Source organism: Salminus brasiliensis, chromosome 11, assembly GCF_030463535.1.
Source record: "Salminus brasiliensis chromosome 11, fSalBra1.hap2, whole genome shotgun sequence".
Lineage (NCBI taxonomy): Eukaryota > Metazoa > Chordata > Actinopteri > Characiformes > Bryconidae > Salminus > Salminus brasiliensis.
This window is the reverse complement of record NC_132888.1, coordinates 2,644,404-2,661,434: the sequence shown is the minus strand read 5'-3', so window position 1 is coordinate 2,661,434 and position 17,031 is coordinate 2,644,404. Positions and strand designations below refer to the sequence as shown.

At 44.5% G+C, this 17,031-nt stretch overlaps 1 protein-coding gene across 3 annotated transcripts in view; it reads right to left on the bottom strand.

Annotated features, from left to right (window-relative positions):
* kifap3b (kinesin-associated protein 3b) overlaps window positions 1–8,645 on the bottom strand; it is a 37,210-nt gene extending 28,565 nt beyond the window's left edge. For 2 of the 3 annotated variants that reach the window (XM_072691403.1, XM_072691404.1), the window contains exons 1-8: window positions 8,491–8,645; window positions 7,682–7,813; window positions 6,415–6,566; window positions 6,208–6,269; window positions 5,668–5,809; window positions 4,249–4,348; window positions 1,655–1,779; window positions 546–644 (exon numbers count right to left, since the gene is read on the bottom strand). In XM_072691403.1, coding sequence (XP_072547504.1) covers window positions 546–644; window positions 1,655–1,779; window positions 4,249–4,348; window positions 5,668–5,809; window positions 6,208–6,269; window positions 6,415–6,566; window positions 7,682–7,813; window positions 8,491–8,522 — 844 coding nt within the window. In that variant the 5' untranslated portion in view covers window positions 8,523–8,645. The remainder of the gene's footprint in view (window positions 1–545; window positions 645–1,654; window positions 1,780–4,248; window positions 4,349–5,667; window positions 5,810–6,207; window positions 6,270–6,414; window positions 6,567–7,681; window positions 7,814–8,490) is intronic. The other variant, XM_072691405.1, reaches the window with a different exon arrangement.
* Window positions 8,646–17,031: the final 8,386 nt, after the last annotated feature.

Below are 17,031 nucleotides of genomic sequence, written 5' to 3'. Positions count from 1 at the left end.
GTACTATAGTGAAAGTATGGTACTGTATCCCAATCTAACTCAATTAAAGAGCTGAACCTGTACTATAGTGAAAGTATGGTACTGTATCCCAAAATAACTCAAATAAAGAGCAGAAACTGTACTATAGTGAAAGTATGGTACTGTATCCCAATCTAACTCAATTAAAAGAGCAGAAACTGTACTATAGTAAAAGTATGGTACTGTATCCCAATCTAACTCAATTAAAGAGCTGAAACTGTGCTATAGTGAAAGTATGGTACTGTATCCCAATCTAACTCAATTAAAGAGCTGAAACTGTACTATAGTGAAAGTATGGTACTGTATCCCAATCTAAGTCAATTAAAGAGCTGAAACTGTACTATAGTGAAAGTATGGTACTGTATCCCAATCTAACTCAATTAAAGAGCAGAAACTGTACTATAGTGAAAGTATGGTACTGTATCTCAGTCTAACTCAATTAAAAGAGCTGAAACTGTACTATAGTGAAAGTATGGTATTTTACCACAATGTAACTCCTCTACTAAAAGTCAGAAATAGCTGAATACCTCTCAGGAGCTGCTCCTGCTTCACCAGAAGGGTCTGGTATTTCTTATAGGCTTTCTCATGATCCTTCCGCAGAGTCTGGTTGTCTGGATCTTCATCACGTAAGGAACAGTTAAGGACAACTCTCTAGCTGCATTGTGAGGATGAGGAGGGTTGTGAATGTGGCTAGTCATCCTAGACTTGAAATGGCCTTCATGTTATGGGTTGGCTGATGCTTTTCTTGTGATATAATTGTACATAGCAATATAATAATAATAATAATAATAATAATATTACAGAACATAGAACCCTGACGCTGGCCTACAAAGCAAAGACTGGACCAGCCCCTCCGTACTTGAAGCAATGGTCAAAAACCCGATCTGCACCAAACTAGCTAAGGGTATTTTCCAGAGTAAACAGCACTTTTATAAGTCGCTCTGTTAAAGAGCACTTGCCAAAGGCCTTAAATGTAACTTAAACAGTGTTACAGTTCACAGTGGTGGAGAACAGAATCAGATCTCTAAAGACTTCTTAAAGCTCCTCACAGAAAGTTCTTCACCTAATGGTGATGAAGACGCTGCCTGATGCCTGAGACACTGTTCTACCAGAGTTCTGAGAAGAGTTCGGCTCTAAACCTCATTAATGGTGGAGGGATACAGACAGGGTGTCCACATCTAATTTGTTCTTATTTGTCATTATTTTACCATCATCATCATCATCATCATCATGATCCCATATAAACCCCACAAGACATGTGTAGCTTCACTGGTGGGCTTGGATAGGAAATAAAATGTGGGCTAAATTGGTGTTGTAGTCATGGAGACAGACCCCTGGTTTCATTCACCACCACTGTAAAGAAATCAGAGTGGGTCAGTTTCTCTACAGTGAAGCTCATTTTCACACCAAACCCCCCAAAACCCCCCAAACCCCCCCACTCAGAAAGACTGTTTACATCTTAACCACTGAATTATGCAGGAATATTAAAAGCTCAGTAGACTCCCCCTTTAAATATGGGCCTATTAGACTATTGTTGTTGGGCTCCAGTCAGACAGTCAGACAGACAGTCAGAGTCAGACAGGCAGTTAGAGTCAGACAGACAGACAGACAGACAGACAGATCGCAGTAAGGATATAAGCCTTGCTCTTCTTCTCCAGCTCATCCTGCCACAGGTCATATCTCTTCAGTTCATGCTCAATGATGTTCATAGACAGAGCCCCGATTTTATAGTGCGTGATCAGCCCGTGGAACTGAGAGAAGCTGCAAAATAAACACAAGATCAGCATCACGCGTCCTCCACCGACCTCCACGCGGTCTCCATCTGATCCTCTGCAGACTCTGTTCTCAGCCTCCTCCTCTCACCCTGTTTGTTCCTCAGTGCTCAGGACCCCACAGGATGGACCACCACAGAGCAGACTGTAGTATATTTTGGGTGGTGGGTCAGCATTCTCAGCACTGACTGCAGTGACACTGACTGACCTGGTGGTGGCGAGTGTGTTAGTAGTGTGTTGAGCGAATCAGGCACAGCAGTGCTGCTGGAGTGCTTAAACACTGTGTCTGTCCACTCACTGTCCACTCTCTATTAGACCCTCCAGCTTGTAGATGAAGGTGAAGGCAGAGACAGAAGCTCTCTGATCTGCTGCTGCACAGCTGGTTTGTGTCGGTCATCCTTGAGTCCTTCATCAGTTCCCACAGGACGTTCCTGGTTGGTGAACTATTCTCAGCACTCCAGCAGCACTGCTATGCCTGATCTACTCGTACCACCAGCCCAACACACACTACTAACACACTAACTCGCCACCACCAGGTCAGTCAGTGTCACTGCAGTGCTGAGAATGCTGACCCACCACCCAAAAAATACTACAGTCTGCTCTGTGGTGGTCCGTCCTGTGGGGTCCTGAGCATTGAGGAACAAACAGGGTGAGAAGAGGAGGCTGATAACAGAGTCTGCAGAGGATCGGATGGAGACAGTCTGGAGTTAGAGAACGACACAGTGCTGCTGTATAGTAAACAGAGCTGATCTAATGTTATGGCTGAGCGTTTACTGTATGCAGACCTATTAGCATGGTGCTAACTTGCTTATGTGTTTTCCGACACTGCTGTTATCTAGAAACATGGACTACAGTACAGACACATCTCAAATCACTGCTGTCAGCTGCCTTGCTAGAACGATAATCTCAGGAATCCGCGCCAAAGTGTGTTTTGACATCCAGCCATTTCCACGAGCTGCAGTACAGCAGGCTGTCAGACTGCACTTTACGTCCACCGACAAGCATCAACACTAGCATAGGAAACACATAGTGACACATGGAGCAGAGGAGATAAGCCTTCCAGAGATTTCCAACATGAGATCGGCTGGGAAGTGACTGAGGGGGAGTTGTGAAGTGATCAATCAGAAGGTCTTGTTCATGCAACCTCATATCAGTGATTTCAGTCATGACTGCTGGAGCGCTGCACTTTAACGACTTTACTGATTTACAAAAGCTTCAACCTGATCATCAGCTCACGTGTCATCGTCGGCTGTGCCCTACTAAGCCCACAATTTGAGAAACTGTCTTTTTCCATTTGCTAGTAGCAGCTGAGAACGACAGAGTTTGACTCAGGTGACCAAATGGGATCATGGCTAGGATGTCAGCGCATACATCATCTGGACAAAAGTATTGGGACACCTGCTTATTCATTGCTTTTTCTGAAATCAAGGGTATTAAAAAGAGTTTATTCTGCTTTTGTTGGAGAAAAAGGCTTTCTACTAGATTTTGGAGGAGCACTGCTGTGAGAATTTGACTGCATTCAGCAACAAGAGTGGTAGTGAGGTCAGGATGTTGAACGGCCATGATGATCACCACCACACCTCATCCCCCCCTAACTCGTCCCAAAAGTATTGGATGAAGCACCATCCATTATTTCACAGAAGATAGTTTTACTGCTCCACAGCTAAATGCTGGGGGGCTTTATACCCCTCTAGCCCACACACATTAAACATACATACACTGGACAAAAGTATTGGGACACCTGCACCTGAAATCAAGAGTGTTAAAAAAAAAATTTAAAAGAGTTTATCCTGCCTTTGTTGGAGGTACTGGATGGAGTACCATCCATCATTCCAGAGAACACAGTTCTTCCACTACTTCACAGCTCCTCAATGCTGGGGGGCTTTATACCCCCCCTAGCCCACGCCTGGCATTAGGCAGCATGAAGCCAATAGATTAATGTCCATCTGCTCCAGAGAGTCCTATTCTATTCTTTACAGGGACTAGTCAAGCGATGAACATCTGTGTCAGCAATGGGAGCAACTTAAAGTAGCTGAATGCATTCATTAGAAGGGGTGTCCACAAACATTTGGACACATGGGATATATATGTGTCCCTGTGAAAGGTTCTTAACCCCAAGCTTCTCTACAAAAGCCACAGGAACATGTGAGCCCGAGCGGTCCAGCAGAATAAGGCGCTGTCACTATGATCAGAGAATCTGGTCATAGAAGTAAGGGGCCTACAGGCCCGCCCCTGCCAAACAACCCCACAGCATTATCCCTCCTCCACCAAACTTTCGACCGACTGTCTGACTGTGACAGGATGCTTTTGTCTGTTTTTATGAATTTAAGGTGAGTGTCAGATGATTCAGGTAGACAGGCTTTACACTATCAGGCTATATTAACTATCATTTACTACCAGTTTACAAACTCTATGTAACTATGTACAATATTAGAACAGTTGAGACAGAGATACGTGCCTGGAGAAGCAGAAGAAGACGTAGATGATCGTGGTGGCTAACTCCACACTCTGCTTCCAGTCTTCTCTTAGGACTCTGGCCAGAGCTCCAAGAGCAGTTTCTGTAGGTTCAGCACACACAAATTGTCCAAAAGTTTAAAAACATCCATATTTCTGCATTTATACTGAATTTTCTTTATTTTATTTTGCCATATTCATCAACCGCAGTGTGTTTATATGACATAATGATGAAGTTCAGATTTAAGATTATTCGTTCCAAACTGCAAACTGATCCCTTAACAGGATCAGGATAAATATGGACACTGTTTATGGTCTTAGTATTCAGTTATTTTTATTTACCATCAGTGTTATTTATTTTTATGTTTTCCTTTTTACATTTGATTACAGATTATTGTTAATTATATTGTATTTTTTTAATTTAATAATGAATAAATTAGTATTTTTTTATTTAATACAGAATACAGTTTACTTCCCACAATACTTTAATTTAAATATCTTTGTTTTTATTGACTCTTTCTATTTATTTAGTTCATTTTTTTAACTTTGTTATTTTAATTGGTCCTTCATTCCAGGAGTAAAACCACAAAGGAAAACCAGAAAGAGGTCAGAGACTACTTTCATTCTTCATTATTATTTTTTTTACAGAAATAAAAGTAATATAAATCAGCATAAGAATTCGAGGGAAAGGCAAAACCTCTGAAATTTGAACAGGAATTTCTAAATTTCTCAGTATTTGGTGGAGTGTGTCACTTCTGATTTAACGACAGCGTGCACTCGAGCTGCAGGGACTCGGCAGGATTGTGTAAAAGTCTCTGACGAGCAGATCGGACCACTGCTCACATTTAAATATTAAACTACAAATAGAGCAAACAACGATAATTTCTCCTTTATTTTACTTCTAAAACCCTTATGTTGCCAGTGTGTCCCATGCCTTTAATGTCTGTATCGGGGAGGTGAACTCAGGGGGCTTTTGGGCTGGAGTTTGGTAGTGCTTGTAGGTGAATACGTGAAACCGAAGCCCCCCTGCTGGAGGTGAGAAAAGGTGAAAAGGGGGAGGAGACGGGAAGGCAGAGGGTAGGAAGTATATGGCTGAGTGGGAGGAGTTCAGGGCGTGGCCTCCCATGTCATAATTTACTCCTGTCAAAACGTTTTCAGATAGAAAATATAATAATAATAATAATAATAATAATAATAATAATAAATAATGATAGATGTATATTATCAGGGTTAAAAAAACAAAAAAAAAAACAAACAAAAAAAAAACACCCCAGATTTTTAACACGGCCTCAATCCTTCAGACTCTACTCTTAGTCTTAAGTTTTAATTTCTGATTTTTAAGAAATATATTTTCTGATTTACATCTTATAAAACAAATCCCATCCCAGCTCCAGCAAAGCCTCCCCCTGTCTCCCTCCTCTACCGTTCTGCAGCAGCTCCTCCAGGTTGTCTGGGTTCCGGGCGAGGTGCAGGATGAGGGTGGAGCCTCTGATCTTCTCTGGGATGTTCTCGTACAGCAGCTCCACATACTCATCGATCTTATTAATGTTGGCCTCCTCGTCGATCTGAAACAGAGCCAATTAATCAGCTTCCGCGCTGGAAGAGCATCCGTGGTCATGAGCTACACCAAACACATCACAGCTTTTTGGATGAAAGGATCGCGATGATCGATTTCTTTACTAGTTTCACTACCTCAGGGGGGCGCTATATGACTTTCGGGTACAGTTAGACAATCGGTATCTAATACTTGTGGACCCTAAATGAATGAATTCACCTTCTTCCCTGGACAGTAAGGAGAGTTACTCCATCAAAAGCAGGGTCAGCTCTTTTAAATAGGCTTGATTTCAGGAGAAACAACGAATGAGCAGGTGTCCAAATACTTTTGTCCATAGAGTGCATCTATCAGGTGATTAAGAATATGATTAATATTAGTATGATTCTCTATCATTTGAGGATCCTTTACCTCCATCCCTTCAAATGGAGTGAGCTCTCTGGGCTTCACCAGCTTCTTCTCCTCCTTCTCTGCTGGTGAGAGAGAGAGAGAAAGAGAGAGAGAGAGAGAGAGAGAGAGAGAGACAACAATGATCAACATCAACAGATGTTGTCGGCTCCCAACAGCTCCTACTCATGGAGTCATGGAGCTGTAGTACACTATCCTCACTTTGAATACCTCGACTGTTGGGTTTCTTCCGGTTCTGCAGGTAGAAGAGCAGATGCTCCACCTCGGCCAGTTTGGAGGGGTGGATGAGCTTGCATTCCTCCACCACCTTCCTGGCCAGGGAGGCCACATCAGTGCTGGCGTTTAGACTTTTCAGTCGGATACTGAGGGAGTACAGAAAACATGCACAGGTCAACTTAAGGACTAACCGGGATAAACAGATATGTAGAACATTTATTGTGTAGAGTAGGGACGCACCGATCCGATACTAGGATCGGATATCGGCCCGATACTAACAAAATCAGCTGGATCGGGTAATGAATAATTAGTCTGATCCAAGGGACCGATCCATTTTTACGGAACCCGATTCTAGGCTTCATAACCCAGAATCAGATCAGAGTAACCTACAGACATCATACACAGATCACAGCAAACATCAGGACTCCCCCAATCTGACCAGAATGGTCCCCTCAACCCATCATCAATTATCAGCAAGGAATCCAGCTCGCTTCCATATAAGGAGAACTGAGAAGGGAGGGGCTGCTCGCTCCTCTTTAGTCTCACAGACTTCAAATTTCAGAATAAAAGTCCTGAGCCCAGACAGCACTGTGCCGAGGTCCAGCACGGTTGTTAATTTTAGTGACCAATAAACTGGGCCCAAGAAATTGGGCTCATTTATATCGGATCGGTATCGGGTATCGGCCGATATGCAAAGTTTATGTATCGGGATCTGTATCGGACCAGAAAAATATGGATCGGTGCATCTCTAGTGTAGACCAAGTAGCGTGGTTGGTGTGGTGCAACAGATAAAACCACTAGCTGCCAGTGAGCTATTACACCATGTGGGGGTGTATACCAGGGTCCGATTCCCGGTCTGGGTGGCTATGCTGCGCTACACCAATACAAGTCCTTGGGCAAGACTCCTAAGACTGCATTGACCCGCCTCTGTAATACAAGTAACCTGGACAAGACCTGGACAAGCCTCCGCTAAATGCCACTAATGTAAATGATTGCCAGAGTGTTGGGAGGTGGTTGCTATGGCATCTCATGCAGTTGGTAGGGTATTGCTTTGGTGTTCAGTGTGGTTGCTAGGAATTCGCCATGCGGTTGCTATGGTATTCCAGTACGCCATACGTCAAATCTCCACAATGGCAAACAGACTTCCTAACCTCCGATGGACATCAAAGAAAAAAGATCTTTTTGGAGCATTTCTATTGGTCCGTTCATCATGAAAGTGACAGAAGTGCAACACTTATATACAAAAAAGATCAAAGCTCACATCTTTTGACACTCCTTCCTCTCCTCGTGTACAGCACCTCCTTTCTCGCCCAGAATGGACGCCTCCACCTCATAGTGGACCACTATGGCTTTCTCAGTGGGGTGCACGTCTATATTCCCGGGCTTCACCTTCCTAAATATGACAAATCCGAAACAGAAAAGGCCGGTCAGTCACGAGTGGACAATACAGCATAAAACATCAAATGTCAAATTAAAAAAACACTGATCTGCTCTGCAATTTATCCCAGTAGCACTAAATCTAGTCACATCGCCCCTGTTATTATATTTCGGGCTTATTTTGTTGAACAGAAACATCATACTACAGCAGTATGAGCTGTGATCATCCCCAGTGACCTACAGCAGCCCCACACTGAGCCAGTGAAGGGTACAGGAGCCCACGCCCAGCAGAGTGGTCCAGCTGATTCTGACCTACCTGACCTACATCTCCACACACACACACCAGCTCAGCTCACACAGCCGGTGGTCTGGATGTGGATTAAGCCTAATGTGGGACTAAACTGTAACTGTGATGGTAGAACACAGCTGAAAGAGGTTTTGGTGCAGATTTGGGTTTAATGTGGGTCTGGGCCACTGGGAGACCAGCGCAGGATGTCCGCTCACATGTCAGAGAGATCGCCAGCTACAACAAACACAACCCTGATCAGTAGTTTAGACATTAAATCGAATATCCTCGCTGTAAATCTGATTAAAGAGGGTTGTATTGATATTAAAGGTGATGTTTATATATGCTGTGTGTTGTGGGATGGATGAATCTCAGTCTCAGCTGATGATAGTAATAATAATCGTTACCGTTTCAGGTACTGAGCATCGTCCGCCTGCATGGTTTATCCCGTTCATATGATTTTCTCTGTCTGATATTATTCAGTAGCTCTTAAATCCGATCATAAAGAGGATGCTATTCGCCCCAGTCATTCACAACAGCGCACTGCCCCCCTCTAATCCGCCCTGCTCGCTCACACTGCAGCACCGCGCAGCTCCGTAACAGCGCCATCTGTCGCTTAGGAGGAGAGGCACGGTGCCTGAGTTAGCACTGGCCACTGGCTAACCTTCTACAGTCGTGTGCAAAAGTTTACACACCCAGGGTTCAGAGTTTTATATGTTTTTATATACTTTTTTTTTTTACAAAGTATTCTTCCACATGCACGATTAGTACACCCTTAAATACAATAGCTAGGTGTCCAAATGTTTGTGGACACATTTACATTTACGGCATTTAGCAGACACTCTTCACCAGAGCGACTTACAAGGTTACTGGTATTACAGAGGTGGGCCAATGTAGTGTTAGGAGTCTTGCCCAAGGACTGTTATTGGTGTAGCGCAGCATAGTCACCCAGACCGGGAATCGAACCCCAGTCTCCCACATGGTGAGGTAGCTCAGCGGCAGGTAGTGGTGTTATCTGTTGCGCCACACCAACCACTCCAAGAGATGTCTAGCAGAGGATGGACACCCCTGCTAAGGAATGCATTCAGCTACTTTTCACTGCTAAGAGTGCAAATGCACTCTTATACAGCTTGTCTAGTCCCTAGTCTGGAGATGTACTGGCAATAGAATAAATAGGACTCTCTGGAGCAGATATATATGAACCCATTGGCACCATGCTGCCTAATGCCAGGCGTGGGCTAGTAGAGGGGTACAGATCATGCACAAAGCAGCTTTACAGGATCAGTAATCAGTGAAAGGCAAGAAATCAACAACATTAGAAGACATGAAGAAACCCAAGACCCCCAGTGAGCGGGAGGAAGAGACCTGGGGAGGAACCAGGACTCACAAGTGGGACCCGACCCATCAGATCTCCTCTGATCTCCTAAGAACTGTTGGGTTAATTAGTATAACTAATATAATCAGAGTAATGATGGTTAATGGTGGTGATATTAATAGTGGCAGATAGTTAAGAGACCCTGTAGACTTGAACATGGTCATTAGGCAGGTAGCAGTGGTAGGAGGGTGTGCAGCTGGTCTGACACGGGTGGTGGGGGAGCCTGGTGGTCGGACTGGTGGGTGGCAGCTGGTCTGGTGAAGTTCGATGCCACCAGCATGTGTTCTCTGGAATGATGGATGGTGCCACATCCAATACTTTTGGATGGGATGAGTTGGGGAACTGGAGATGATGAGGTTGGGTGGTGATCATCATCATCCTCATCATGCAACATCCTGACCTAACTTAACACTTTTTTAGCTGAATACAATCAAATCCTCACAGCAATGCTCCTCCAAAATCTAGTAGAAAGCCTTCTCCTTTCCTGGACAGTTGAGACAGTTACTGCAACGAAAGCAGAATCAATTTATTTGATAAATCCTTCAGAAAGAAAAAACAATGAATAAGCAGGTGTCCCGATACTTTTGTCCACATAGTGAACGTGTAATAGTCACAGTAAGTCATAACAAATAACATTAAATTATTGGCTGACTACTGACTATGACCTAAAGCAGTGGCCTCTCTTCCCTCGCCCCCACGCATGTAGTCCACCTGCCCTGCACTGGTCTGTGTTGCACTAGCTAATGATCAAGTCCCTCCAGAAAGTTAAACCAGGTGTGTTAGAGCAGGTAACAGCACGAGCCCGTGGACTACAGTGCTAAAGACCGCCTGTAGAGCTGTCCTGTGCGTCAGCCCTGTGTAAGTAGTCTGTCAGCACTGTGACTGGACTCTCTATGGAAAAACAGCTTTTACAGGCTCAGTTCAGATCTGACTCTCAGATAGGAATTCCCCCATCACCTCACTCTGGAGATTATATCACCCTCTGTATCAGACAGCGGGTCTACTGAAAACATACCGACCCAAATGAATCATCACAGTGTAATTTAACCGTGAGAGCAGGAACACCAAGGAATACTTCCCTGACAAGTCGGTCAGTGAGTGTGGACCCAGGGTTTGGTGGGACTGCTCTGAGGCATTCATGTCCAGCCTGATGAGTGTGTATGTGTGTGTGTGTGTGTGTCTTCAGCGTGATCAGGTTACCTGCAAAATGTTCTCCAATGTTCTGGCCCGAGCAAACCCCTGGTGAACCCCAGGGCTAGTTAAAGGAAAGGGTTCCAGAAGGTGGGCCAGAACTGTTCACAGTGGTGGTGAATTGGACCAGACGTCTGAACCTCTGAACTTCTAAAAGCTCTGTTCCCTCACAGAAAGTTCTTCCACCTAATGGTGATGAAGATACTGCCTGATGCCTGAGGCACTGTTCTACCAGAGCTCTGAGAAGGAAGCCTTGTAGAAAGCCTTCCTCTTCTCTGGACAGTAGAGACAGTTACTCCCACAAAAGCAGAAGAAACATTGATTGAGCAGGTGTCCCAATACTTTTGTCTATATAGTGTATCTAAGCAAGTGAAAACATCTTAAATCTAGTCTATATGTGCATTATTATTAATTATTATTTGCTTTGAGGGATTTTATCTAGCATGCTGATGCTCCACTGACTAGAACAGGTGGAGAACGGCGTCTCCGTCATTCCCACTCTGGGCCGGAGCGCTGCTGCTACTACTGCACTATATGGAGGTTTGGTGGTGGAGCTGCAGGAGGAGAACCTCTCTCCAGAACTGCTGTGTAACGCTGCAGAACCCATAGAGTCATATTAGTGTAGAATCCTGTAGTGTTACTCTACCACCTCTACAGTCCACATGCTTCTCCACCTTCATATCAAGCTTCGGGAGCACTCAGCTTGTCCAGAAAAGCATGTATACAGCTGTCCATAAGGGGGCGCCCACATTTACTGCAGTAGCTCCCTATGAGCACAAAATACCAATTCTCGCATAACGCTGCTTTAATGTGTTGCTAAGCTATGGTGTGTTTTGCAGTGTGTACACTGAGTGTTTGGAAGGTCACCCTCATGCTCAAGGAAGTTTGGTCCAAAAGTGTAATTGATCTGTGCTGGCATGTCTGAGCCAGCTAATTTGTCCTTCATCATCCTCTAAAACATCCCACTGACCTTTCTGACCTCTCTTTCTCTCTCTCCCTCTCTCGTCCAACCCCAAGGATAAAAAAAGAGCATGTCTTTCAGGAATGGGATCATAAGCATTTTCCAGTAACCAATCACGAACCCACGCTGCTGGGAGAAATTGTTTTCAGATGGGACGACAGATAGAAGAGGGGCTCCATTGTTGCCTCCCTCAGACAATGTTTCTCTATCCCGCTCTGGCGCTCCTCCAACTTTGTCAGATTTAATATACAGGAACACAGCTTGCTCGATTCCAACCAGACAAAGCGCTGCGAGGCCATTTCAGAGCCGGTGGAAATGAAAACGGCCCCATCTGAGGCTTTGAAGCCGTGTTTTACATTCTGACCGAGCAGTTAAAGGCCCACTCAGGACAGTCTCAGGACCGGTTCCTCTGGAGCTGCTCTAGGCCTGAGCATGGTGTTCGTGTTTTCTGCTGGGAATCAGGAGCGGAAGCGACGCTAACTGCAATTCCTTCATTCCCAACAGACTTTTTATTTTTGTAAAAATGTGAAAATCTACAAAATTACTAAGAATTAAGTTTGATCCATTGCTTACAGTCTCTTATGCAAAGGTAAACACAAGCCTGGTCTAATTTGTTGATTTTTTTAAGTGTAAATAAGTGAACATAATTTTTACAGGACATTTTTCTGCATATTTTAGACACCATTTCTATTTATTTTCTAAATCCGACACACGTAGCCTATGTTTAACATATAACACTAGTGTGTGTATTTGTATGTGTGTGTTCACTGCACGGATGGGTTAGAGACCAAATTTTGTGTCCAACACTAATGATGAATATAGTTATCCAGTTTTGTCTACTGAAATGTGCAGAAGTGTGTCTCTGTAGAGCTGTAGAGTCTAATTTACACTTAAAACATCCTCAACAATACATGCCATTTGACCAGGGGTACCCAAACTTCTGCAACTGTACAATCTATATATAACCATACAACTGTAGAATCACAGGTATTTTATAGGTACAGAATTACAGATCTTCAGTACTCTTCAGTATAAGACAGTTTACATTTGTGCCAGAGGGGGCGACAAAGCTTAGCAGCAAAGTCTTCAATTTACAGATCAAACACATAAACACATTAAAGGGGAAGTCCACCAATTTTCCAAAATTTCTGAATAACTCATTCAGAGTGTGTTTGATCCCAAATAAATAATGGTAGAGAAACTGACCCACTCTGATTTCTTTACATTGGTGGTGAAGGGAACCAGCTGTCGGTCGCCGTGACTACAACAGAGATACAGCCCATATATTATTTCCCATCCAAACCCACCTGTGAAGCTACAACACGAGTCTTCTGAGTTTTATATGAAATGATGATGATAATGATGATGATGAGGGTAAAATAGTGAATAGAGAATCTCCACTAATCCAGTTCTCTTTAGGGACTACTTTCTGTAGCCGCACTACACCCTGCAGCATGTATCCCTCCACCATTTTAATGATCTGGTTCTAAAAGCAGGTTCTAGAGCCGAGCTCTTCTCAGAACTCTGGTAGAACAGTGTCTCAGGCATCAGGCAGCGTCTTCATCACCATTAGGTGAAGAACTTTCTGTGAGGAGATTTTATTATTAGAGCTTCAGACGTCTACTTCCCTTCACCTCCACTGTAGAACCACAGCTCTGACTGGGTGAGGTTATCTAGAACAGGCGGTGTTCTTTTCGTCTGGGATTATTTTGCATGGATTGCAAAAAAACCCCACAACATTTAAGGCCAAAACCTTCTCAAAGCAAAAACGACCACCACAAAGCTCCATAAACAACGCAGAAGCGCCTCTTCTGTGGCATCACATCTCACCCTACTTTGAAATGATGGTACGTTGAGGATTGTAGAACCTATTCTTCTATAATTGCCGACTAGCAATTTAAGATTTGACCTTCAGCATGTTGTAAAAATCAACTATTCCCATGTTGTGAATGCCTGTCTCAGAGAAGACAGCTCCCCAATGAAAGCCACGCCGTAAACAACAATTACTCTTCATGTGTGGTCTTACGGAGCCCAACACGAGTCTATCTCAGGATACCCTCCACATGACTTCCCATGGATTCAGCCCACTGACCTTTACCAGATATACTACACTATAATGGGCCACAATGTCTCACACATGTTAGTCATCGTCTTCCCCGAAACCCGTTTACTCCCATAATTAAATGTTTTCATTTCTCAGAGTGAGTCAGGCCGGGCCTGCGCTCGGATCAGCTCTTGAAACTGTGCCATGCTGGATTTGGAGGGCTCAGGGGACATTAGCAGGTCTGACGTTAAGCTCAGGTTGAAGTGATGCTTCAGCCAAAAATCTCAGTTTCGCCCTTCTCCCGAACGCAGCCGATCAGCCAAGACTGGTCTGCTTTTTCAGTTTTGAGCTGGAGGACAGACCAAACAGGGGCGTCATGTTTAAAAAAGGCAAATTTTCTTTATTCATTTTTAAAAAGTTCTCAGCATACTTGCGGCAAAATGAGATTTGCGAGCATTGCACAAAGCCAAATTTGCTTTTGCGAGTTTACAAGCTTGCATACTTTCAGTGGTCTAGTTTTGTCTGTTGCATACACTCCACACCTGCAGGTGGCGCTGTGGCGCATCATTTTATGATGAGTCACCATACATACTTGCTCTGAAAGTTGCCCAAAGTGAGCACGCACACAGTAGAGAGGGTGAAGGGCCCAAAGGCTCTTGCTCAAGGGCCCAACAGTGGCAACTTGCCGAGTCTGGGTATCGAACCCACAACCCCTGTCATCAATAACCCAGAGCTCTAGCTGCTGGGCCACCACTGCCCACCCCAACTACTTTGCCTGTGATGTCTGTTGATCGCTGAAGCCAGGCGAGCGTCATCTGATTTCGCAGATTTAAATTAATGTCAAATATAATTTTTATGTTAACTTGCTGTGTTAAATGAATTTGTTTGTGTCGTTGGAGCTGTTGAATCATTTTTATGACACACCATCATAAATAAAATCATCTTTTAAAACTCAGCTTTTTTTTAGCAGCGCAAATTGTTTCTACTTAATAATAGTAGTAGAAGTTTCCTCCTGCACTAAAACTAAAGCTATCTAGAACCAGTTACAACACTGTTGCTGCTAAGCATCAGGTAGACTCGCTAGCATTAGCAGTGTTCAGAAAAACACTACTAAAGCTAGCTAAGCTACCTGCTAAATAAGCTACACGACTAAATGATCACACACCCTCCTCACACAGGGTGGAGGTGTTCAGCAATCTCTACTGCACAACCCTCAGGGGCAGTGGTAGAGCTCCAGGCTGTTGATGACAGGGTTATGGGTTCAATACCCAGGCTCGGCAAGCTGCCACTGTTGGGCTCTTGAGCTCCTTGGGTGCTGCAGTGTTGGTTAAAGACAGGGCCAAGTTCTGTTTGTATCCAACACTAATGGAAAAGTGAGCATGGTCGTCCCCATTTTAGCAATCTTTTGGTGAGCTGTCAACAGTCGTCCACCGTGCAGCTTGATTTAGGGGGCGTGTTGGTGTGTCTTTGCTATCGTAACGGCAGGAAAAGTTCGTCTTGCTCGGCTCGAAACTCCTAAACTCCTAAAACTCATGTACTGAGTCTCTTAATGAATCATGTGTGTTTGTTTTGGGCGTAGCGTGCAGTAATAAACCAGTCAGTGTGTCTCTCGCCGCTTCCTTTAAGAGCCAGGTGCGGTCAGACTGACCTTGGCGGGTTGCTATTTCAGTGGTGTAAAGCGTGGGGGGGTGTACGAGCGTCGGGCTGCACGCGCCTGTGTTGACAATTCACTGCTGAGACAGCAACGGACGTCTGACTGTTGACGAACGAACATCTGTCTAGGCTGTTTTCAGTCAGTGGAGCTCCTGCTGTGTTTTCCTCTGCTGAGATGCACAGCAATACTCCAGAAACTGACCTGAACACCCCTCATTTCCAGACCACCACGCCCATCAGCGTAGAGATTCACAAGCAGTGCTGCTGTTTAAACCAGCAAATAGACTGTTGGTGGGGTGGAAGATAGCAACGAGCATTGCAACACACCTTGCGCAGGGTGTACGATAGGGCCCCATGTCCTACATTGTGAGATTGAGGTGAGGATGCTAACGTAGAAGCTGCAAGCATCCGTTGTTAGCTACATTAGCCTTGTAGCTCCAGTGAAAAACAAAAGAAGCAACTTTTAACTTGGCTGATAGATTACAGTCCAAGTAAGGAGGGGAATATATAGACTTGATTTTTAACTGAAATTATTGGTTAAGCCATGCACCTCCATTGATGTCAGTATCATCAGAGCACCCTGTTACCAATGACTGTACAAAACATGGATGCTGTGGTTCTGCTCCCCTCTGTTCTATAGAAAAAAAGCCAAAACTGTCTGCCATGTAGAGACCAGACTCACCTACTCATTTAGTAGACTCGCCCCCTTCTCCCAGACTAAGCCTCAGTGTCCCAGACCGTCTTCACTGAGCTTTCAGCAAAAGCAGAAGCAGAGCGGATTTCCCCCTGGATTCCCAGTTTGTCGGTAAGTGGACGGACGCTCCACCAGTAAAAGTGCAGCTCATGTAAGTTCCTCTACAGTTCAGCTCCTCCAAGTACTGAACAGAAAGGGGGCGCCATGCAGGTCCTGCTGCAGACGACCGGCCTCCTCCAGCCAAAGCTGTCTGTCTGTCAATCACTTAATTGTACTTAAGTGTAGCCCCACCTTCTTACGATAGAGCAGAGTAGGGGTTAGAAACTGATTTCTGGGTGGATATTAAAAATGGGCAGGGAGACTAACTGCTGGAGTTTGGAGACGCTGGAGATGGAAAGATGAGATATGGGGATATGGGGCGGAGCTACACGTGATACTGCATACTGCTTCACTTTTGAGAGACGCTGCACTGTCCATGTTTTCTACAGACACTGCTGTGTACAGTCATTTGCTCTAGCTGATTTCAGTCCCAGGCCGGCACTGCAACCCGTCCTCTGACACGTCAGAGCATTTTACCACTCGCAGCGGCGGCGCTGAGATGTACACTACAACAGTAATCCAGCTAATTTGGAACATTTCAGAGTGATTTATGTACAAAGCCGTGAAATATGACTTTAATAATGGTTACAAATGGCTCCGCCGCTGTCTGTGAGAGAAAGGCCGCAGTGTGCTGGAGTTTATGGAAACGGGAGAATATCTTGGCAGAGCAGTTGTTATTAATGAAATGTGAAAATGGCTTGCGGTGTGGCTGTTATGGTTATTGCAGACTAAACTGTTGATTAAGTCTCTGTCCCGTGGTTTGGTTGTAATTGAGTTGAGGACACTTTCATGCGGCTCTTTAAAGTGTCAGACTGTGGGATCAGCGTGGTGCCAGAGATCCAATCCTACTGCTGCTGACCTACATTTACACGCCTGCATAATTGCTTGCTTTTACAGTAGATGCTTTAAGCAAAACAAGCGCTGCTATATT